The sequence below is a fragment of the Megachile rotundata genome, chromosome 2, assembly GCF_050947335.1.
Source record: "Megachile rotundata isolate GNS110a chromosome 2, iyMegRotu1, whole genome shotgun sequence".
Taxonomy (NCBI): domain Eukaryota; kingdom Metazoa; phylum Arthropoda; class Insecta; order Hymenoptera; family Megachilidae; genus Megachile; species Megachile rotundata.
The window spans coordinates 9,115,485-9,142,514 of NC_134984.1; the positions used below are offsets into that span (position 1 = coordinate 9,115,485).

The 27,030-nt window shown below is 30.6% G+C and overlaps 1 protein-coding gene across 4 annotated transcripts in view; it reads right to left on the reverse strand.

The window, feature by feature from the left end:
• Positions 1–27,030, reverse strand: part of LOC100881580 (uncharacterized) — a 395,763-nt gene that overhangs the window by 139,283 nt on the left and 229,450 nt on the right. For 3 of the 4 annotated variants that reach the window (XM_076542275.1, XM_076542273.1, XM_076542272.1), the window contains one exon: positions 11,061–11,291. The exons of the other annotated variant lie outside the window; for it this stretch is intronic. In XM_076542275.1, the coding sequence (XP_076398390.1) occupies positions 11,061–11,291 (231 nt within the window). The remainder of the gene's footprint in view (positions 1–11,060; positions 11,292–27,030) is intronic. 4 annotated transcript variants of the gene reach the window in all.

The following is a 27,030-nucleotide window of genomic DNA, read 5'->3' on the forward strand; positions in this document are numbered from 1 at the left end:
CAAAATGTTGTCCTTGATAAAATATATTAAGATCATCGAAATTGACGAAACGTGTATCCTTTTGTAAAGGATTTATTATATTGAAAATATTGCTAGGTATACATCTGAAATTAAAACCGAACAACATTTATAGAGAAAAGTTGTTCACAATTTTGTCCTTGATAATAATTTTCAAAGTCACTGTAGTTGATGAAGTGTGCCTTTTTCTGAATAAATTACTTTCTCTATAATTTCTTTATGAAATTACAACTTTTGATTACGATCACATTTAATCGAATTAATTGCATTTTAATCTTTGATATATCTTTCAAGAATGTATGTATATTTCTTAATATGCGCTATTTGCAATATACAAGAATGTACAATGAATAGAATTCGATTCCACTATAACAATGCAGATAAGTTGGTGTCTGTATTAGAAATTTTCATATTAGAAAACTTTATTCAGCATTTCGAGGTAAAATTGAGTGACACATGTGTAATGTAATGTGTGACAGTGTAACACATCATTAGTACAGTTGTCCTTCACCGTTTTGGATCATTTTTGTCATCTCTTTTAATTTCTAAGATTTTAATGTTTTTTTCTGATATTGCAGTTTTGGAAATAATAATATTATTCAAATAGTATTCAAAAAACAGTATGTCCTAAATAATAATACTATACAAATAATATTCTTAATAATATCATTATTATTTACAAAAATAATTATATTGCATTATTTTAAAAAGTTATTATTATTCAGTCTATGAAGTCCAAATAGTAATTATTTAAGCAGTTAAATGTGTTTGACGACTATATCCGTCATGGAGATGTGTCAGAATTTTGTGTCATGACGACTATATCTGTCATGCGTAAAATTTCGTTACAATTTTATATTTAAATTGTAATTTTGGCGAAAACTAAATTATATTCGTATATTGTAATATGTTTAAAATGTTTAGAGGTTAACACGAAATGACAGTTAACAGGTTAAATTCCAATAACATCACAACAACGTTGAATACATTTTTTAATTGTTATTTGTGTCTCACAAGGAAAAGCACAAAAGTGTCCCCCTCCGATTTTGATGAAACTTTGTACGTTTGTTAAGCAGGTAAAAATAAGAGATACGTATTCTTTTTATCGGCTGAGATGCGATTTTAAAAGTTAACAACCCCTTAAAGTTTCAAGTTTTCTTTTCTAATTAGAAAAAACTAAAGATTGCTTTCATTTTGTTAAGAAATAACGCAAGTATAAAAAATTGATATGTATCCTCGTATATCCAAACTTTCTCCTCTTCCATATTTTTGAATCTTACTATCTACACGAAAAACGTTAGGTAGTCTATGAACACCCTGTATATTACCTAAAGGGCACTGTATAATAGTTCCATTGAAACATTTACTTGTTACCGCAACATACAAAGTTACTCATCAATGCAAAATTTCCTTTGATCTCACTCGATGGAAATAGACAACCTGTATCCACATTTTGGTCTTGTCAATGGCAACATTGAGGAATATTCAGGGACACTTTGAAACTTCCGAAGAGACAATGGGTAACGGATCAGGAATGCAATACATTGTAATTCAAATAAACTCCATAGTTTCAGTCGCTACATGCTACCTTAAGTCATAATTACTCTGATCGATTTAGTTACTTGGGCGAGTGTTTCAGTTTGTAATTCGTATACAGGGTGTTCTATTTGACTCTGTGTAAAGTTTTTTAGTATGTATCCATAAATAGAAAAGAAAATTAACTAGCGTTTATGGGTATCAAATATACGTAGAACAAAGAGTAAGAGTAATTTGAAGTATAGTTTGTTCGTGTAATGAAACAGTAAGTAAATATCTACTTTCACGAAGGATAGAAAGAAAATTACAATTTTTAAATGTAAAAGTTATAAGATTTTAGATTCTTGTATTTATAATTTTTTAAAGTTATGAATTTTTTAATTTTCAAATTTTCATATTCTGAATTTGAGTCTGCAATTTTTTTCTCAGTTTTCAAATTTTCAAATTTGTAAGTTTAAAAATTGTCAAATTTCTAAACTCTTAAATATAAAAATTCTAAAATTATTAAATTAAAAAATTTTTTAACTCTCAAGATTCTAAATTTTCAAATTTGTAAATTTTTAAATTACTAAATTCTTAATTTTCGAAATTTTAAAATTTCTGAACTTGCAAATTCCCAAATTTTCGAATTTCTGAACTTCCAAATTTCCAAATTTTCAAATATTAACGTTATTAAATTTATAAGTTAATAAATTTGCAAGCCTCTAAATTTACGAATTTCTGGTTTCTTCAATTTTTTATTTTCAAAATTCTTATACATATATCTAAATTACGTTCTTTCCAAATCTTCAATCGTCAAATTTCTGTATTTCTGAAGTCTAAAATCTAAAAATTTGGAGGTTTATAAACTTGAAAATTTGTAACCGAAATTTTGTGAATTAAGAAATTGAAAATTTTTTTATTTTCTGGTTTCTACATTTACAAATTTCTTAGCATCTCAATTTTTTCATTTCTTCATTTCTTCATTTCTTAATTTTCCAATTTCTAAGTTTGATTATTTTTTAATTTCTAAATTTCTAAATTTGTGAATTTGTACATTTTTGATTTCATCATTTATGAATTCGAAAACTTCTTAATTTATAAATTTATATATTTAAAAATGTTTGAAACAGAAATCCATGGATGGTACAGCTTATTTTCCTTAAACTGCATCAGCAATCAGCAACATTCTGTTTCAAAGCATATTATTACTTGTGTAATGGTGCTCTACAGAACTAATAAAACTAAAATGTTCCTTGAAACAAGTGCTTCCATGGCAACAAACTATTTCTACAAACTGTGACAAATCATTTATTTCTAGCAACAACTAGTAACAAAACGCTTATACGTATATGTGTTCGTAATGTTTTTACATGTATACATGTATATACATAATTTCAAATTTGTTGCATTTTGTTACATTTTGTTAATAAATATTGCTTAACAAAAACTGTTTGTCGAAGAATATGAACTGCTTTTATATCACAAATTAAATAAAAATCACAATGTTATTAGACAAAATTTATTAATAATAAGTGGAACGATAATTTGAATAAATAATAAATGATGCAGTTAGTTTAATGAGTAATAAATGGTACAATTAGTTTAATGAATAATAGATGGTGCAATTAGTTTAATGAATAACAAATGATGCAATTAGTTTAATGAATAATAAATGGGACAATTATTTGACTGAATAATAAGCAGAACAACTGTTTGACTAAATAATCATACTCTATAATATAAAATCGTAACGTAACGCGTAACGCGTAACGCTGTCACGGTTATATTGTATTCTATCATTCTATCATTCTCTATCATACTCTTTATAGTAGAAAATCATAACGCAACGGTGTTACGCGTTACGCTGTCACGGTTAGGTTAGGTTAGGTTAGGTTAGATTTAGGTTAGGTTACATCTGTCACGGTCCTATTGTACTCTATCATAATCTGTATAGTATGAAATCATAACGTAACGGTGTCACGCATAAAGGTGTCACGGTTAGGTTAGGTTAGTAAGTATGATAGTGTTACGCGTGAGACAGTTACGTTATGATTTTATACTATAGAGTACAGTATGACCGTGACAGATGTAACCTAACCTAAACCTAACCTAACCTAACCGTGGCAGCGTCACGCGTGACACCGTTACGTTATGATTTTGTACTATAGAGAGTATGATAGAGAATAATAGAATACAATATAACCGTGACAGCGTTACGCGTTATGCGTTACGTTACGATTTTATATTATAGAGTATGAAGAGTATGATTATTAAAAATGAAGTTTGGCCCGAAATTTTTGATGTGTAAACATAACATAAAAAGGTTTCTACCACAGTCATATTACACTTCAATTCTATTTTAATTTAAAAAACTACACTACTAAAATGAACGAATTATTCCAATTTTAATATAAAGGACAGATTTTCGGACTTAAAAAGCTGTACCAAAAATTGATTGAAGTTTGTCGAAAAATAACCTGTATAAACTTTAAATAAAATTTACACTATAAATTTAAACATAAAAATATTCCGGTAGAGCATGCACACGAAATAGGCGCGAAGCGCCTCGGGGGTTGGGCCGCGAAGCGGCCAGGGGGCGGAGCCCCCTAGTAAATGATATAATGCACGTTATGAAGGAAACGAAAATTGCTATCGATAAATAGATCGATTTTACCTGAACAATAGGTTAATAAATTATAAAACGATTTCATACGAACAATTGTTAGAATGCGATCTAGATGTGTTCCTCAATCTATAGAAAAAGTGTGCATTTTATGTAGTTTCTTTTGTTTTACACTTCGTGTGCTTTGTGCAGTTCGCAAAATGTCCTTGTTGTCACACGCACTCGTTCGTTCCACTTTGTATTTCATTTTTAATATACTTAGTTAATAGTGTTCTAAACGTGTAATTATTTATTCCACTGCATGCCAAACTCTGTCAATAATGATTAAAGTAGATTAGAAAATTAGAAAAATTAGAAAAATTTATAGTGCTACGTTGTAATAGCAGTAGATTGTGAAAATTTGCAGGGAAATTTGTAATTGAAAGAGCCTTATGGTGGATGCTTCACATTTGTTTCTTTCCGGCCATCGTACATTAACATCTGTTTCAAAATTTGAATCTTCCAAAACTGAACTTTATTCAACTCAGTCTGAATCACCACGTGGTTTACGTATGTTTTTAATTATATGAGCAGCGATTATTATTATTATTGTTTGTAGTATTATTAACAGTGATTGAAACAAGTGCTGCCAGAAGAATAAACAAAACTTTCTGTGGTAAACCTAAGGCACTAATAACGAAAACAAGCAATGAGCCAAGCAGGTGCCGCCAGATGAATAGACTTCGTTAAATTGCGCTGGCTTGAACGTGTTAGACATACATTATTTATTACTGTTCAAAAATACGTTACTACCTTGTGGTGAAGTCTACTGATGAGTGCTGTACTTGTAAAAACTTCATTTTTGTAATCATAGGAGAAATTGCGAAATCGACTCGTATCTCTCGCACATCGCATATATGTGCATGATTCTGTTTAACGAGTTGATTTCGTAAATTCGACTATGAGGTTCGATGATTGCAAAAATAAAGTTCTTACGAGTGCAGCACTCAGCAGACTTCACCATAGGGTAGTCAAGTATTTTTGAGCAACAATAAATAATGTTTGTTTAACCAGTTAACTGTGGCGATCTTTTTGCAAAGCGCGCACCAGTGTGTGTCACGATAATCAAGCGATGACGAGTTAGCTCTCAAGAATTTATGAATCCATCTCAAATTATTTACACTTTTTATTTGTTTATTTCATTTCGTGTTGACCTCTAAACATTTTAAACATATTACAATTTACGAATATAATTTAGTTTTCGCCAAAATTACAATTTAAATATCAAATTGTAACAAAATTTTACGCATGACGGATATAGTCGTCTTGACACAAAATTATGAAACATCTCCATGACGGATATAGTCGTCAAACACAGTTAACTGGTTAAAACCTTCAATTTTGGAAGCATGAAGAGTCATATTTTAGTTAGGTATAAACTTCATGGTAGTTTAATGATGATACATTTTGATTGAATGCTTAGTATTTTGTGTACCGTGTCACTCACATGTGCGCAACGTATGATTTTTTACGTGACACATTAATTTTAGTGGAAACGAAATGTAAATAATTTTGTGGAATATATTAGTGCTTAGTGAATAAGATTTCTTTATGAGACTTAGGAAACTTGGAAAATTTCGGGATTTTGGAATTAGAAATTTTGGGTATTTGAGATTTTGCAAGTTTGAGAATTGAAAAATTTAGAAATTTTAGGATTTTAAATTAGGGGATACGGGAATTATTGAATTTGGGAATTGGAGAATTTGGGAATTAGGGAATTAGGGAATTAGGGAATTAGGGAATTAGAGAGTTGGGAAATCAGGAAATTAGGGGAATTAAGGAACTTGCGAATTTGAGAATGTGGCAATTAGGGAATTAGGGAATTAGGGAATTAGGGAATTAGGGAATTAGGGAATTAGGGAATTAGGGAATTCGGGAATTAGGGAATTAAGGAATGAAGCAATTAGGGAATTAAGAAATTATGTAATTAGGGAATTAGGGAATTAAGGAATTAGAGAGTTGGGAAACTAGGAAATTAGGGGAATTAAGGAACTTGAGAATTTGAGAATGTGGCAATTAGGGAATTAGGAAATTAGGGAATTAGGGAATTAGGGAACTTGAGAATTTGAAAGTTTGAGAATTTAAGAATTTGAGAATTTGAGAATTTTGGAAGTTTCAGACAGGTGCTAATGTAAACAAATACGATGGCCGCAGAAAAAAGTGCGACGCAACCACTTTATGAATTGCTGTGTCATATCTTACACTATACATGTCAGTAAACGTCGTCTTCTTTCCGCTGTTTGCAAAGGATTTCGTAAAAACCCCGTATATAGTATCAAATATGTATAAGTATTAATTAAATTTGTAGATATATTAAACAGTATATAATAATATGAATACAATCAAACTACTATATCTGCTTGAAAATTGCAATGTAATAAGATTTACAGAGGAAGTATTGAACTTACTGTAATAAAATTATTTAGTTGTACTAAAGATTGGATAATGAAAGTTTCATTGTAAAACTGTACATTGTAAATATTTCGTTGTCCAACATAAAAACAAGAACTAGTGTTATCACTTAGAGAGGCAGATATCTATGGCACATTAGAGAATTTATTAATTTTTATCAATAAGGATGTTAAATTTCAATATGCTGAATATTCTCTCATAAAGCACGTAAAATTATTTATAATTAAATTACACTGTTCTTCATTAAAACAACGTTGTTAGAGCCTCTTCAAACTTTTATCACAAATAAATTTTACATGTGTTAGAAAACAATATAAACAAATAATTAGAGTTACATATGACGATAAAAAGTGTAAGAGAGAGAATTGTGTACAAAGAGTACTACAAGAGTGTAAAAGAGTACTACAAAGTATTGCAAAATAATTATAATAATTAAAAAAAAAAAAAAAACAATACAATATCTCTGCAATTTTAATGCGTTCTATGATTCATTTGCTAATTTGTCTTTTACATCTTTAACACCACGTAAATATTTAAGGACGTTTCACTGTTACATATATCATATCATCATGTGCACTACTTATTATTTTATATCGTTCTACAACACGTACGAATATCATTTAGGTGAAACTTCCTAAAGAACTTACCACATAAAATGTAACTGAAATTTTAAAGGCAGCTTTATTTTATGTGGAAATAATTCAAGCTGGACTTTTGGCGACTGGAATACAAATTTTTTATCGCTTTAATATTGTTTCCTTCGTTAGTAACCAAACGTAGAATAACCTCATAATAGAATATTCTTTTAAATATTTTTCGTAATACAATTTCAGTATTTACTGTTCTTATTGCTTGTAAAGTGTAGATTGTATAATGTGGAATATAACTCCATTGAATAATTAAAATTAGTAGAGTAATTACAGAAACAAACATAAGAACTCAAGGCGTGTATACGGTATAAATTATATTAGGCTATATTCTAATAAGTTAAAACAGAAAAAACCTTAGATGTATCTTTGTTATACTACGATATATAATTTAAAATTAATAAACTGTAGATATGCAAAGTGTATTGTATTCAGGTATATTACACTAAAGATATTACAGTCAAAAACACTCTAGTAACCGTTTTAGAGGATATATTACAGTAAAAAAATTATAAATTAGTTATTATATTAGAGGATATACTACAAGTGTAGGGTGGTGATCCGTTAGGTTTAAGTTCGTAGGTTAATCTAGAACAAGATAGTTTACGATAGTTTACGTTAATTTGAAGTTCATACGCCTAACGATGCAAGAAAGTTAACGGCTTCCTCCTCACGTGGCGGAGTATTTTTATATTCAGAAAACATCACTGGAGGATCAAACGCTAGGGCAAGAGGTCAGGGAATTTTTACGAAAAACCTTTCGAGAAAGTTAGTGTGTAGAAAAGCGTAGTTAGACCAGCGTGGGGTTTGCGTGGATAGTGTGTAGAAAAGCGTAGTGGACAAAAGAGAGCGTGGAATTTGAGTGAATAGTAGCAACTCTTAACCTCTTAAGCACGACGCGTCACTATACTTCGCCAAATCTCTGTACGACGGACCACTATAGTGACTTTCGCGAATGTCATCGTAGATTACATAGCGCCATAGTGGCTCACTCTTCTGCCTCACTCGCTCACCGTTTCAATTGAATGATCGCTTTCATATGTTTCAATTCACACATTTTGCCTTCACCACGTTTTGTAAGAGTACTAACAAATCCCACAAAAGTACATTACATGTAAACAAAAGGTGCCAAGTAGTTTAGGCACCATGGGAGCACCTCTTTGCACTAATACACGATATTGGAAACATTTGGAAATTACGTACTTTGCGAATTTTTTGAAAAAGTAAATTATCAAAGTTAAAGTGCATCATATCATTGGGAAAAAATTATAATTTAATCATCAATAACTTCATTCCAGTGTACTCGTGTAGAGAACAGTATTGTCACACATTGTAGTACTATTTGTGCATAATTCGCGTCGAACTCTGCCGTACAGAGAAGTAGCGCCACGTAAAGTTTCGCCGTGTTTAAGAGGTTAAGAAACAAATCACTTTAATTCCTTTAATCCCACATAACTATTATTATATTTTCAACAGGTATTATTACATCTTATAGATCATTGTATAGTCATTATATCATTCGTGTGGCACTTTGAATTCATTCTGCGTCGCGTTGGTAAAGTAGTGAATGATATTAAAATATTGCAAAATTTGTATTAAAGTCGCTAAAAATCTTTTTCACAAATAGTATTTCATTTATATATTTCCTGAAACTCTTTCTCGTAAAATAGAGCTATTTATAAAATTTCCGTTAAATCAGCCGCGACAGATTGTAGGAAGTAAAGCCTTCATTTATAATAAAAATCTGAAGACTCCAAGAACGAAATTGAGACGTTGCTATGATGGAGATGAGTGTAATATAAGCATAAATCTCTTCAGATGCTTGCATGGTTGGATACAATGGTAAACACATTCAATGGAAGACTCCCTATGACCTTGACCTTCCCATCTACTATAGAGATCAATCTGAATAATTTTTCTTAATAACCGTCGGTGATTACTTATTAAAAAATTACTAAGAAAAAAGTTAACCACATTAAATGTGTCGTAGTTGTAAAAAACTATCTTCTTGTAATTTGTACATAAGAAACTAAAATTATGATAAATGTGTATACATTTGTGCGTGTCTATATACGTCTTTCAATGTAATGAATTATATCCATTTGATTCACTCTATTATTAAAATTTCTGTTGGATTTAGACAAGATGCTGCACGTAATTGGAACGAACTATATCTTGAAGACTTTCAAAGATTGAAAAATGTGAAGGAAGAAAGTGAATGATATACCAAGACCTATTTTCCTACGACCTCAATGTTATTCTAACTGCGACAATGCACTTGAAAAATGCAAATGCACTCGCTCTTTAAGTGGAATCGCATATTGTTTTCTATGTAGATCGATCTCCTGGAACATTCTGAGCGAAAAAGTATTAAGAAAGTCGGTAGTTTGTAGGATACCTTAAATACCAAAGTGAGATATTTTGCACTACAATTTCAGATATTTAATAAATTGCTGATTTTCTTTTATACTGTATCTTAATATTCCCTTACGTAAAATTAGATGTGAGGAAGAAATATGCAATTGCATTTTTGAATATTTTTAATTGTTTGTTTTTAAATAGATCTTGTTGTTTTAAATTAGATCAATCTTTTTGAGCATTTTGTTTAGGTAAATATTAGGATACAGTGTCAAAATAATCAATTAGCAATATATAGATATTTCAAATTTTTTCAAATTCTTTGTGCAAAGAGTTTCACTTCTAAATTCAGAATATCTCGCAAATTACTGATTTTTTTCGATATTACACATTAATATTTTTTTACGCAGAATGTTCCAAATAATCAATCCATTGTATATGAAATAGCTTGCATTTCATTCAAAAAAAGAGTGTGTTCGCATTTTTTATATCAATTGCTGCATTTATAAAAATATTAATATGTAGTAGATATGTACTTATGTAGAACACTACATGTAGTAGATATGTACGTATGTAGTGTGCTATATGTAGTACATATGTACGTATGTAGTATACCATATGTAGTACATATGTACGTAAACAGTATACTATATGTAATACATATGTACGTATGTAGTATACTATATGCAGTACATATGTACGTATGTAGTATACTATATGTAGTATATATGTACGTATGTAGTGTACTGTATGTAGTACATATGTACGTATGTAGTATACTATATGTAGTATATATGTACGTATGCAGTATACTATATGTAGTACATATGTACGTATGCAGTATACTATATGTAGTATATATGTACGTATGCAGTATACTATATGTAGTACATATGTACGTATGTAGTATACTATATGTAGTATATATATACGTATGTAGTATACAATATGTAGTACATATGTACGTATGCAGTATACTATACTGTAGCACATTATACGTATGTAGTATATTATACATGTGCAGTACACTACACATATGGAGTACTCTATACATATGTAGCATACAGTACATATGTAATGCACTATGCATATGTAGTACATATAGTACAATACATACGGTACATATGTAGTACATACAGTACAATACGTACGGTACATCACACCCCAAAATGCCACATATCTAAATCTCCCTTTCTCAATAACTCCCAAATAAACGATGACCGACAGAAAATTTACGAAGAGAAATTACTCAAAAGGATGTTATCAATAACACGCGTGAAGGTGCAGATAATCGAAACAGAGTTGTATTTACACAACCTGCCAGATGTACCATGGTAGTAATTGCAGTATGTGTCTCGTGTAATAATTGTGTATGCGTGTACTCGATGTAAGAGCGAGAGTGCAGTTCAGAGGTTACCGTCCATATCTAGCAATGACGGGGATACCTCTTGATCTTTCGTAGAGAGGAATATAGCGCCATGACGGCGCGTACGTTACTCCAATTTTGCGAGCCCCTCGTACTACGAGGTCTCCTGACTGCGGCTGGTATCTCGGTATCGAGGCCATTGCTCTCCAAGGACTCCGAGGTCGTCGATGTTGCGCTTAGCCGTTGGACATCCTTCTCCAAGGATCCTTCGTGGCTCGAGGAGGTGCCTCGATGATACAGCTCCGATAACCTGCGAAGAAGACAGAACCCCGACGGGTTGCCTCTCTCACTCTCTTTCTCTCCCTCTCGTTTATCCCATTCACTCGATCCTTCGGGAATGCCCTTTTCGCTCTTTCTCTCTTTATAGTCTTCTGCATCCCAACAATCCCTTCAATGATATTCGCACACACTTGCCTATTGCTTCTACAGCAACGTTCCTTTACTCATTCACTCTAGCTCCTTGCAGGCCTGCACAATCGGCGCCTTCGGGCAATGGGCACTTAAAGCTGCTCCGTCACAGGGATAGAAGTTACAGGTTATATGAGCAAAGCCGGGAGCAGGTTAGAGATGAACAAACTCCGAGAACAGGCTAGAGATGAGCAAACTCCAGTTCGAGTGCTTCAACTGGAACGGGTTGTATCTCGAATTTGGTAAGTGGTAAAAACTCTCCAGAAAGAAGTTTAATGGTATGATAATCTCTACTTTTCTACGACTTTCTCTTTATGAACGCAACGATGCATTCAGAAAATATGAATGCACTTTCTGCGTATTTTTTCAAGCTCGTATCAACGTTTCATTCAAGAGAATATTAAGGTACAATGTCTAAGAGTGAATATTTCGTGCGATATCTCACAGCTTTAAGTTGTGTACTTACTTCACTAAAGAAGCTGTTTAAACGTTCCACTTTCGCGTAGTAAACACTTCACACAGCGCTTTTATTTTCCATAACGAAATGTGCTCGCTGTTTATGTTTGAACAGTGTAGTTTAATTCGTTCTTTCATGTCTTTCGTAGAAACAAATGAACGCGAATGCAGTTTATTTTTGAGGTAACCTAGTAGAAAGAAATCAAGAGGATCGAAGTCGGGAGAGCGTGGTAGTCATGATGTTGGATTGTGTGGTCCAAACCATCTTTCAGAATAAGTCTGTCGTAGGTAATTAGTTACGTGCATTGTGTGTAAATGTGTATCTTCCACGAAACGTTCTATTTATCAAAAATGTGAGATATCGCGCGAAATACTGGTTTTTTAAACATTGTACCTTAATACGTCTCATGTAGAATATTCCGAGTTGGTATGAGTGAAATTCCAATTATAAAAGAGTGTATCTATCTTTTTTTGGTGTATCGTTGCGTTCACTAAGAAAACGCAGTCATAGAGAAGTACATATACTATTAACCTTTTCCTGAACAGCTTTTGATATTTCTCACTAAATTTAAGATATAACTGTTCCAATTGCGTGACGTACCTTAAAGTTTGCTTCATGCAAATTGTTATTTAAGAATATCAAATAATTTGATCTACATTAAATTTGTAATGAGTGAATTTACAAGAAAGACACGAGTTCATATTTTTGTGTCAATTCATATTTTTCACAATGCAAGATCATTAATAAAAAAATTGTTTTTGTAAAACGCAATTTTTAGCCTATTCAGAAAAAAGCATTTTTAAAAACTGTTGAATACAACGGATGGATTTTATCGAAAATTGTTTTTACATCCCTATTTACCTCAGCGAAAAATATTGTTACAAAATGTTGCGAGTTAAAATCTCCTTGCAATCATATTTTTTGCCTGTTTTTTTAATTGTTTTCTTTTTTACGTACCTGTTAACGAAACTGCATTTTACATTTTATTAAAGCGATTCAAATAAACAAATGTTCAAAAATAATCAATGAAAAATTGTTTTTTTTATTTATTCTGAAATATTATTTAATGTTTACATTTTTAGATAAAAGTTTTTAATAACAAATGTTTTAAATAACATAATATGAAAATCTGTTTAAACAATATGTTCAATCCTTTAATTTTAAAAATTCTTTTATATAAAATATCAAAAAAAGAAATTTAATTATGAGGCAAAAGTAATTCTCATTTACAAGAGAAATTATATATAATTTTAGTAAAGTATTCATTTAATTTTAATAAGTTTCAAAAAAATGTTCTAATTCATCTAATTTTCATCATTTCACTAATTTAATTTCTTAATTTCATGCCGGAATTTCAGATATTATTTAAATATGTTTAAATTAAATATAACATAATATTTGAATTAAATTAAACGTCAAGGTATCACAGTGTAATCTCGATTGAAGGCAACGCATAATTACTGATCTCTCATTAGAGAAGTTTGTTACCACGTGAGTGCGGTTTATTTGCTCGAAGGACATCAAGCTGTGCAGACCTGCTTAAATGTAACTAAAGACCTCAGCTGTCAAGGTCAAATCTCGAATAAAAGTCAAGGTTGATCTCTACTTCTATGTTTTATTTCATAACCCTTCACTATAAAATGTTTAATTTGTAAAAGGTTAAAAAGGATCAGTCCTTTAATGTTTCATGTATTCTCTACTTCCTGTATTCTACGATAAAATGCAATATTTTATGAGGAGTAAGTATAAACATTCTAAATGGAATTTTAATTCTAAAGGGTTCTGTTATCAGGTCATCCCATAAAATATCACGTTCCTAAATAAATATCCTATCGAAAGAAATACTAACGTGAACTGTAATTACTTTTTGATTAATTTAATGTGTTTTCAAATTTGAATAAGGGTTTTCGTAAATTTTATACAAAATGAAATCTATTGAAAGATATATTAAAGTGAAGTGGGGTAAGTTCGTAAACGGGGCAAGTGCATATACAGGCTATTTTTATTACAATGTAAGCGAAATTTCTCCATTTAGTATGTTTGTTTCACTATATCCCCTTTTATATTTCAGCTAAGAGTACTTGTTTGCAGTATAGCGTACTTGCATAATGCAGTAAAAAGCATTTTATAGCAGATTTGTTAATAATTCTGCTCTTGCCCATTGCACATGAAATAAAGTTTCAAAGTATTTAACTTCAAGTTACGCTCTTACCCCATTTTCGGGGAAAGTGCAGAGTAGTTGACATTTTAAACAATTTCCTATCAAAATCAAAATGTACTAGGAAAATTAAGGTCCTAGTTAATATTAATTAAATAGTAGTAATTGTGCAAAACGTTCGATATCGACTGCGTTAAGTATTTACATAGCAGACTGAAAATACTTACGTTTAAATATCAACTTTACAAAAACCAGTCTGCACTTAGCCCACTTCACCTTATAGAAGTTTTGCTGCTGTCTTTGCACTCGTATCACACACAAGGTGTACAATGAAAGTGTAATTAATGAGAGTTAATCAGTGATTTCAGAAATATCGAGGAATAGTTTCGAAGATGAACCTCGGAATATCCTGTTGAATTTGATAACGACTTACTAAGGACCTCAACTGAGCAAACTCAAGCTATCACTGTCCAGGAATTATCTAGGAATCTCAATTTGTGATATTCGACTTGGCAACTCCTGTAAAGTGGAGAAGGTTGTATGAAGAATACCATGAACTGAGGTTACTATGATATTCTATCATTTTCTTTCAAATGAAAACCGTTATCAGATAAGATTATTACAAGAGATGAAAAATGGATCTTTCATCGTAATTTCAAACGTCGGAAACAGAGATTAATTCTGAAAAGCGGTTAATGAAATACGATAAATCGTTTTTCTTTTATAAAGAAGAGAACTATTATCTTCACACAGAAATTTTATAAAATTTCACAAATGGTTAGTTTGTTAAGAAGAAATATATGCAATAAACTAGAATTAGATGTTTGAACCTTGAATAATAATTTTGGTTTTTTATAGTATAATAATTAATATTTTGAGAAATTTGAACAATATTGGAAACTTGGATGTAATATAATAAATTAGTAAGTTAAACAATTTTATTATTTAGTAATTGTTCATATTAAATAACGAATATGTACATTAATTTTATATACTCAAATATGAATATGTATATTAATTTTACATATTTAAATATGAATATGTATATTAATTTTACATATTTAAATATTAATATGTACATTAATTTTACATACTCAAATATGAATATGTACATCAATTGTACATACTAAAAAGTGAATATGTACATTAATTTTACATACTCAAATATGAATATGTATATTAATTGTACATACTAAAAAATTAACAATTTCATATTATTTGTATAAATGAAAATAATGTGTCATAAATTGTTTAATAATTAGATAGTATAATAACTTGATGTATGCAATCTAACTTGTTATTTCTCATAAGAGTTTGTAATAATGCATCCATATGTTCTGATAAATACATATATTAATAACACAAATATTGAACAAAATTAATATTAACGAAGTTCGTATTTACAGTGAATATCCAGCATCGGTATACTTTACTAACCTATATTTTGCATTTACTTTGCATATTCACGACACATCGTATTTGCATAAACGCCCGTAGTTCGTTATACCTAATACAGTCTATCTGAACTGTAATATTAAATATCCCCTAAACTAATAACCATTTATATGTTAAACTGAATACGTACAGATTTATAATAATATGACGTATCAAACTTAGCTTCCGACTTAAAAACTATCTATTTATAAAAGTTCTAACGATAAAATTATGGAAATTGTATTAGCAAAATTGGATTAACCAATTTTAAACAAGTTTTGAATTTGAAATATTTCATATTTCATAATTATTTTATTTCTGTACTATTTTATATTTATTAATAAGTATTACTAGTATATAAATGATTTAATATGTAAAAAATATTTAATTCAAAATTGAAAATTATAATTGAAAACTATAGGTTATTTTATGTAAAATTATTTGTGCAATTATTAGTATTAGTTTTTTAGAGTATGATAAAAATTATAATTACAAAAAGAAATTTTGAATAAAATACAAAAACATATGTCGCTTCATGTAACATGATTCTACTCTTCAAGTCTTGAAGTCTCCTGAAGAACTTTTGAAGAGTACACTGTACTCTTCAAGTACAGTCTGTCATTTTGTCAGGAGTTTGCAGAATTATCTAAACAAAATAATATTAAAAGTATTGATAAAAGTCTAACCGAATTTTTTACGTCACTTCAAGATCCTTTTCATTGAAAAATCGCTGTGAAAATAAAGAAACAGTAAAGGATTATTATAAATATATCTTGTTTCACATTGTATGAAAAACCTGCAATGCTTATGGGATGACCTGATAACATTCAGCTAATTAATATTACAAAATGTCTTTCGGTCCTGCAAAAATAATTGGTAGCTAATTATCTTCACTTCTTGATACTTTAATGCATGCATGTCTTCTGCAAGGATAAACTTTCTACGGAATATAAAATTACTTTTTCTTACCAATAAAATCCGGCTAAAGATCCTTTGTCGACATTTTTGTATTTTATACTTAAGAACGTTCGAAGATATAATACAAAACAGTAGTGAAAATTGACGTTAACAACGCTACTTGAATACTAGATAAAAGGGGTCGATCTAACTACTACCAAATAACTTTATTTAATCATTTGTGTCGTTTACCATTTGTGCCATTACTGTAAACTTGTGTGACTAACATGCTTTCAAAAACATATTTATAACTCGATATATGTACACTATTTTGGTTAATATCACACGTTCAATGTGTTTTGTCTCAAGGAATTAAGATGCACCTCAAATATTCTACAGAAATTCGATCGAAAATTTGATAACACTTAGAAATCAGTTTATTTAAAATACAATTCGGGGAAAGGTAACACTGCACATCATCGAAGGATCCAATCTGTAAATTACTTACAACTTCGTGATACCACTATCTCGTGAAACCATAACTGAATTGCTTCCTTTCCAAGCGGATTCTAAATCATCCCCATGAAAAATTTCCTGTCTCTTCTTTCTCTACGCCCGCCTCGAGCGTCAAAAATAAAATGAAACTTGTCGATTTAACCTTTCTGTAAATTACACTGCCTTTTCATTTTTAATTCTCCCGGTGGTATCATTAACAGGGCACATAACAATTAATCATTCTCTCTTTTCACTCTTTCTTTCGTTATTTTCTTTTTCAGAACACACACACACACACACGTGATCTCTGTGTCCGTCTGTCCATCTCCATTGCATTAAACTATATAGTTTCCTTCTTTGTCGCAATCTCACAGGGGTTTATAGGACTTTTGTAAAATTGTCGCAAAGCGAGACTCGTCAATTAAACACTGATAAACGAAACCGAGTTTTCGTTTATTATACACCTTGAAGGTGTAATTCAGCATATGTGTAAATTTAACGAAGAAGTATGAAAGTTACCGTGGATTCCGGTGAATAAATTTTATCCTAGATTGACATAATCTATTATAAATAAGACTGAGATAGTTTATAATAGTGATGCATGTGATGTAAGGGAGATAATTATGGGGTTGAAATAATTTGGGGTACTTTGTCAGTGATTTTATTAATAATGAAAATTTTGTGGACTGATGAAAAGGGTGGGAATTTGGGGTTAAACAAATATTCCTTTTAAATGGGCCATCATTTTTAAACGAATTTTTTTTTTAATGAACATAGGGTATATAAGTACTTTATATTATTATATTATTTATAGTGCGACTGTAATTTAGAAAATACACATGGAGCATAAATAGTACAAACTAATGCAAAATTGTCGCAATCAATTTTATATGAAATTGAATCTACTTTCATTCATTTCTGATAAGAATTTAATAATTATGAATATTCTTATTATATTGTATAAATTATTTTAACTTACTCGGTTAATAAAAAGAGTATTTATTTCAAGAGAAAGAAAGATAAATAACTAATAAGCTAAAATACACTAATTGCTTTTTGCAAAACAATTATAATTATTATAATGCTTAATAATATTTTTGTTGCTACAAGTTTATTCAAAAAGAACGTCGAACAGACAATATTTGCATAAAGTCCGTTTTTCTATAAAATTGAAGTATTTAAAATTTAAATTTTTGTTCAATAAAAGGAATATTTTATTATTTCATAGTTGTCCTTCTTCTGTCTTTTTCAAATATTTTTCAATCAGTCAGAAAGTTGAATTCTGACGACAATTATGAGAACTTGAAATGAGCGCGTCATAAATAATAGAGAGTTCGATGCTTCCGGTCAAAATCCACTTCCTTTTCCGTTATTGGAAGCAGAATAAAATAAAACGAAACAAGACAATATATTTCACCGTGCTGAGAAAAGTTATTGAACATTTCCTCCCGATTTTTATGGAACTTTGTAGGTTTATAGAGCGGTCAAAACTAAACAATAAATAGCTGTTTACACGTTTTTATCACTAAACATTTAAGTTTAATAAATCACTCTAGAAATTTATATTTTCATATCAACTTCAAAATTATATTTTGAATGTATTATAAATTTCTTGGAGCATCATTTTTTAAACCTCTTTCGCATAATTAGTGTTCAATAAATATATACGAAATATAATAATTTTCAATGTCGCAATGCTTTGACTCAAAAGAAACATGTTAAAGTTTGGTAGTTCTGGAGTACTGTATAATTTACTTTAATATGGTAACTAGTCGAATTTTATTCTTTAATATTATGCTTCTATGGCGTTCATTAAATATGTCATTAGGTCAATAAAAAAATGTTGTATAGGCTCTTAAATATTTTATCTAAAGATTATTAGGAATACTAAAGATCATGGATCTTTTTTCTTCGACACTAAATATGAATTGTCGACTTTCACATTTTTTTTAGTAACTTTTAATAATGCATTCTTATGCATTCTTTCATTTCCGTTTATAGAATATGTTAATAAAGTTGGACGAATAAAACTGAAACAACCTGTATGTGATGTCGAACAACAAAGCAGTGTTTTGTAGCTTTGTTATAACTTTTTAGTAAGGTGTTTGAAATTCCACGTTGATAAAACATTCTGTTCTTATTTTTATGAATAGAATCTGTTACTAAGGTTTAGCTGTAAAAATTGTGATTTCCTGTGTATTTATATTAGGTTATGTTTTCCTATAATACGTTGACAGCCACGTTACCCATATGCATCTGAGTGACAAGTGTATTACTAAAAATTTGTTCGCTTTCTTTACTACGTTCGCATTAACTATATGAATCTATAGAAAATAATTATAACGAGTCATTGTGAAAATATTTGGTAAGATTTATTAAAAATGAAAACACTACTAGATGCAATTTTGAAGACATCACACTGGATGTCTTCCGTGTGACAATCAATATGTTAAGTCAAACATACGTCTAAGACATTTTTATTCTAAAATGAGGTTACTTATTTAGGTGATCTATTTTAAATGTCTCACTCCGTATAAAATGATTTAATGTTATTATCTTTGGCATCGTTGGATCTAATTACCGCTTCTTTCAATTTATTTCCACATTTTTTTGACATGATTCGTAACAGCAGCCAATAGCACTCCTTCGCAACAGAAATACCGTGGTCACGTATCGCGGTTTTCTCGCGATTCGTTACCATTTATCAGGCAATAAATTGCAGATGCATTTAAATATATCGCACGCTTAGCAGAAATTCACGAGCAAACGATGCATCGCACGAAGCACGGAAATGGAACACTCCTAGATAGTAAATTCGATTCGCTTTGGATAACCGGAAGTCTTATTTCCTCGTCTTCGATCCTCGTTTCTTCGCACTTAAAATTAAGGGGAAAATTCTGAAAGTGCGATGTCTAATTTCCTTACATCATCTGTCTTCGAATGCACTCTAATGAGCCAAAGTGAGAAGACATATTTCTAATTCGCTTATAATATGTTCAGATTTAATATAAGGTGAAGTGGGGTAAGTTCGTAAACGGTGCAAGTGCATATACATATTTTTATTACAATATGAGCGAAATTTCTCCATTTAGTATGTTTGTTTCCTTGTTTTGTTCCACTATATCCCCTTTTATATTTCAGCTAAGAGTACTTGTTTGCAGTATAGAGTTCTTGCCTAATGCAGTGAAAAACATTTTATAGCAGATTTGTTAATAATTCTGCTCTTGCCCCATTGCACATGAAATAAAGTTTCAAAGTATTTAACTTCAAGTTACGCTCTTACCCCATTTTCGGGGAAAGTGCAGAGTAGTTGACATTTTAAACAATTTCCTATCAAAATCAAAATGTACCCGGAAAATTAAGGTCCTAGTTAATATTAATTAAATAGTAGTAATTGTGCGAAGCGTTCGATATCGACAGCGTTAAGTATTTACATGGCAGACTGAAAATACTTACGTTTAAATACCAACTTTACAAAAACCAGTCTGCACTTACCCCACTTCACTTTACTACAGTAATATAACATATTATTTAGAGAACTGTTATATTATTTATTACTATAATTGTGTTAGTTTTAGCATCCTAATTAGTTTATTAGGAAATGTGGCAATTTTGTAACATATTTCCTAAAAACATATGATATATATCGTACAAATATTACCTATATGAACATTTAATATATAAACAGATTTAATGATTTAATAATACACTATATGTAATACGTTAAGTACTTGTACTACGTGAAATAAATACTTTTCGACCAAATATTTATTAGTTGATACATGTGATGCAGCCATAACGTATAAGCAATTAATTAACAATTTATAAAATTAATTTGCATGGCGATTTGCTAAACTGATTTGCATATTGTTGGAGTTTTGAATTTACGCGCTTTTAAAACTCTTAAATGAAGAAATTCGCGGTCCTTCGTTTTCTGTTTTTGGTTGCCGTGCAGCGTTTGTGTGTTTGGAGAATTGTTGGTGACTTCACGTTTTACGATGCCCGGCATCTTCTTGTAATAATTTATTTTGCGTATTTTTAATAAAAATAAACTGTGTTCACTATTAAAAATCCATCACATATTAGAATACTTGCATAAACGTTTATAAAATTAAAATAATTTAGAGATATATGATGAACAATTTTTAACTTTGTCAAACTAATAACTTATAAAGTATGTAGAAACTGTTTGAAATTATTTGTTGCAAATTTAATAAAGTTTCACAGAAGGTTTTCAAAAATAATGTTTAATATTTTTACTGTGTATAGTTTAATGATTAATACATTGAGAAATCTAACAAATTTTATTGACTATTTAAATTTGCAATTCGGTTCAAATGTATTTTTAGATCAATACAACTTGATTTGTTTATAAATCAAACAAAATATAGAAACAGATCAAATAATTGCCAACTTTTATTATTGACGTACCGTAAATTTATATATAGCAAAAAAAGTGTGAAAAAAATACATTCACTGAAAAATTTAACGGAGGTATAAAGTTTTGTTTTGGAACAATATGAATAAAAGTCAATCCAGTATGACTAACAAATGTATTGTTGATATTTACTGTTCGAAACGTCTGATTTATTTGTTTTAATGGATTATAAAATTTACAGCAGTACATAGTAAATATTAGTTTTCATAGTATGTTTTGAAGCAACCACCTGAATTTCTCTTTCGTCACTATCAGTATTTTACCGGCTATTTTTCATTTCTGTTACTACTTTTAATAAAATTCACATTTGAACGACGTATTTAATGAAATATATTAAATCATTCTTCTTAAATTTTACTACAGACATTAACAGTTTACGAAGATAAAAGAGTTATAATATATTGTATATAAAAAAACGTTGAATATCGGTTACTTATAATTAGTACTTATAATAATTAGAAAAACTACTTAATAGATCTATTTAAAAAATTTGTAAGTGAAGCCTATTATTACCAGAATGGAGAAAAATTGCAAACTTTGAAGGCTTATTATTTCTTAACAAATTCAAAACCAGCAAAATGGTGACTTAAACCCCTATTAATTTCATGTGGACTATAACATATTTTGATCAGAGCAAAATCGCAGATGGTGAGATTCAAAAGTGATCAATTTGGCGTGGATTGATCCAGAGTACAACTATTTAGTGGATTTTAAGGTTGAAACAATTAATAGTACTAGCAAAAACCGTTTAAATATTACAGAACTATTATTTGGATATATTTAAGAATTTCACGAGTAAAGTGCTGTCTTGAATTAATCAAGCTTTTCTGCACATTTCACGTGACACAGCTGTTACATTAGGGGTACCAAAAAGTATTCAAAATTTCTTCGATGACTTCAAAGTTTTTCTATTAAAAATTGAAGGACTTTTTTTAAAAAGGGAATCGAACTATTGCCTTTACGCTGGCAAAAGGCGTTAGAAAATAATGGAAATTATTTTGTTGATTTGCATTTAAGATTTCTTCAATAAATAAATGTTTTTCATCAGCAAACAAAACTGTGATTACTTTTCGGTACCCTTAATATTTGATAGAGTATACCTAATTTTCGTAGAATGATTCTTTGTAAATGACTTGTCAGTAATTCGTACATCAAAATTTATTTTCTACCTGAGAGAGCTATTTGTTTTTATTTATTCCTCCTCTTAATCTCCTTTCTTAACTTCTTCATATTTCTTTACTATTTTCTTAGCCCTTTTGTTTCAATTTTCAACTCTCTTTTATAAACATTGCTTTAATCTAAATATCTATAAAAAATACTGCTATTGAAATTTTAACTCTTGAAATTCCTTGCTTAATTGGCTTTATATACTTATAATTATTTTAACAATAAACCTCTTTAGGTAAAAGAATAAAATGAACATTTTATGTTCCTATTCTTTCTCTTCAATTATTCTATAATGATTGATTACAAAAATAATTCTTTGTAGAATAGACAGGAATATCGTGAGGCAATACCTTTTTATTCGTAGTGGTATTTCATTAGGCTAATGCAGAAATTATTAGCGTCCTTCATTAATGCGCCAGATGGGTATCGATTTTGTGAACGATACAATTTATTTTACGGTTACGATAATTTCTATCGATTTTAATATATTCGTTATTGAGATCGAGTATTTTCTTCATTTCAATTGAAAGTTAATATTTTTACTCGTTAGAAGATTTTTTGTGCATTGTGAATGGAATATTTTAAGGGAAGGGTAAAGTATTAAATAATAATATTGAGGCACAATTTCAAAATTATGATAATTTGAAACAACTTTTTCATTATACTGTTAAGTAATAAATTGAAAATTATTAGATATTAAAGTGATAAATTATTTTTAATACTGGAATTTTCAAGTTTTCAAATTTCTAAATTATTTAAATTTGCCAATTCTTAAATTCCTCAAATTTTTAATGTTTGAATTTTCTATATTGCAAGAGCTATAAATTTTCAAATTTCCATTTATAAATTCTTTTTTCCAAATCTTCCACATTTCCGAATTCTCAGATTTCTATACTATGTAAATTCTCCAACTCTCAAGTTCCTAAATTTCCAAATTATCAACTTTTTAAAGCTTCAAATTCTCTTCTTCTCAAAGTTGCAAATTTCCAAATATTCATATTCTTAAGTTTTCCAAATCTTCTGATTTTCAAATTCTCCAACTTCCAGATTCTTGAAATCCCAATTTCTATATTCGGGAGGAAAATTCTGAAATATTCCCAAATCCCAAAACTCTAATATCCCAAAATTCTAAAGCTCTGAAATTCCAACATCCTACAGTTCTAATCTTCCAACCACCTCAAAGTTCCGAAATTACAAACTCCTAAGATCTGATCGATCCATTGTCTCATCCGATCTACGATCCACGTTCCACTGTCTCAAAGATTTCTCCAAGAAATCTCAATATTTATTTCCACTCAATGTGCCATCGATAATTCCTAAGGTACTAATGATGCTTAAAGATGTAAGCCTACCAGATGTAACATTGAACTTACAACAAAATGCATCAAACAAAATTTGAATTTTTCTCTGTAGAATATGATCCCAGTTGAAGTAACATTGAAGACGCCCATGCATTAAAAAATTGGTACTGCCATTTGACTCCCTACTCAAAATACTAAACGTATCATTTGTTTCTCTTAAATTATATTTCTCATCTTCAATATTTTTTACTATGTCAATTAAAATAGAACAATATGTAACACGGCCACTAGCAGTTAACATAACCTTACATCCACACCCGCCTTTTATTCCAGAATGCGTCAACAACGTCGTTAAATTAATTAAAGTCGCATATTTCTAAAAAGAAACCTCGCAACGTAACTCTTCGCAAGAAGAGTATATTAATTTGACCATTCACTGCTCCACCGAGTTTCATGTCACCGTTCATTCGTCAGAGTTTTTAATCCGACCGAGTTACATCTTATTCCGATCGTGCTGCGCATCCATCAAACTTTTTAATCTCAGCAAATTGCATTATACTTCGATCATCCCTCGTGTCTCATACACCTTCAGTACTCCGCAACCATAACCACATTTCACGTCAATTATACCGTACTTGATAAATCATTTGCAATTTGTCAGCATAATTGCGTTCCACTTCGATCGTCCCTTGTAACTTTCCGGGGTCTATAAAATATTCATGTGGTTGCAACAACGTCTGACATGCTACTTCAAAATTTTCATTTCACAAAGTTGATAATTGAAGCAAGAATGAAACACTGGGTGGAAACCGATTAAAATGCACGCAAAACCGAATCGAGTTATCGTCAATTAAAACTTGAAATTAAAACTTGCAACAATCGAATATTGAGTACAAAAAGTCAATATGGAACTAGCAATATAAACCTTGAAAAGAAAATTGAAATTTTGCAGAAATATGATTGAATGACTGATGGATTTATTTTCCATTTTCATTGTGCAACAGAAAAATGGTGTTTTCACATTATTATGAATATTTATACAATATCTGAATATACAGGAAGAAATTAGATTAAAAGAAACTGGCTTCTACATCTCAAAATTCGCAACTTCCAAATTTTTTGACTTTTCAAATGACCAAATCAGTAAATCCTCAAATTACCAAAATAAAGTGTTTCGTTGCAGAAGTTCATCCGACTTGGTCACAGTAGCGTCATAAAATTATCATAAACAACAGTAATTTATTTATGAATTTCCACCGAAGGCTTTCATCTGATATTCCGAGAACGTATGACGGAATGAATCTCGCAGTTGGCGGGAAATTAAATTGGCATCGCCATTTCTGCCACGTTTCTTGCAGGAGCTACTCGAGCGAGGCGTAATCTCGCGCTGACAAAAGAGAGTCAGAGAGTCTACAATCTACATCTACGCCAGTATAGTCATCGCATTCAAAAAGAAAAATGTCCCAGCGACCTAGATGCAATATATCTTTGCTCTCCAGACAAACTCCGAATAAAATTGCTGCCAGAGTTTGGTTTGTGTCAGTTTTCTTTCAAATTGGCACAATGCTGAGCACGGTACGCATTCATAGAGAAGTTGGCGATATAGGTGGCGAGGTTCGGAAATTTAGAAATATGGGAATTTGAAAATTTAGTGCAGTGGAGATTTGGCAATACAGGGAGTAGAATATATGTATAGGAATTTGGAAATTTTCAAGATTTAATGATCTGGAGACGTGGGTATCAGAGTAGATGGATATTTGGAAATTTGATAGGTGACGAATTTAGGAGTTTGGAGATTTAGAAGTTTAAGTATGTAGAAATGGGAGAATTGCGGAATTTAATAGTTGACGAATTTAGAACTTTGGAGATTGAGAAGTTTGAGAATGTGGAAATGTGGAAATTTAATAGTTCACGAATTTAGAACTTTGGAGATTGATAAGTTTGAGAATGTCGAAATGTGGGAATTGGGAAACTTAATAGTTCACGAATTTAGAATTTTAGAGATTAAGAAACTTGAGAATGTGGAAATGTGGGAATTGGGGAATTTAATAGTTCACGAATTTAGAATTTTAGAGATTGAGAAGTTTGAAAATGTGGAAATGTCGGAATTGGGGAATTTAATAGTTCACGAATTTAGAACTTTGGAGATTGAGAAGTTTGAGAATGTGGAAATGTGGAAATTTAATAGTTCACGAATTTAGAACTTTGGAGATTGAGAAGTTTGAGAATGTCGAAATGTGGGAATTGGGGAATTTAATAGTTTACGAATGTAGAACTTTGGAGATTGAGAAGTGTGAGAATGTCGAAATGTGGGAATTTAGAAAGTAGCGAACATAGGCTAGGTTTTGGTATGTTTGGTCTGCCAATATATGAATACAGAACTTTGAAAATTTGTAGATTCAAGAAGTGAGGAATAGAAATGTGGGAAATGAGAATGGGGAAATTGAGGGATGTAGAAATTGGAGAATGTGGGAATTGGGGAATGTGAGAATTGGAGAATGTGGGAATTGGGGAATGTGAGAATTGGAGAATGTGGGAATTGGGGAATGTGAGAATTGGAGAATGTGGGAATTTGGAAATGTGAGAATTGGAGAATGTGGGAATTGGTGAATGTTGGGAATTGGGAATCGTGATAATTGGGGATTGTGGGAATTGGAGAATGTGGAAATTGGGGAATGTGGGAATTGGGGAATGTGGGAATTGGGGAATGTGGGAATTGGGGAATGTGGGAATTGGGGAATGTGGGAATTGGGAAATGTGGGAATTGAGGAATGTGGGAATTGGGGAATGTGGGAATTGGGGAATGTGGGAATTGGGGAATGTGGGAATTGGGGAATGTGGGAATTGGGGAATGTGGGAATTGGGGAATGTGGGAATTGGGAAATGTGGGAATTGGGGAACGTTGGAATTGGGGAACGTGGGAATTGGGGAATGTGGGAATCGGATAATGTGGGAATTGAGAAAGGCGAAAATTAGAGAATGTGGGAATTGGGGAATGTGGTAATTAAGGAATGTGGGAATTGGGAAACGTGGTAATTAGGGAATGTGGGAATTGGTAAATGTAGAGATTTGGGTATGTAGGAATTCAGAAATGTGAGAATTGTGGAATACGAAAATGATAGAATTGAGCTTTATTTAATATGTATCATTACATTTATTTATACTTTACACGACACGTGTCTGATAGGCGGGATAGAGCGACACGAACTGCACGAACGCACAATGCCTTCCGAG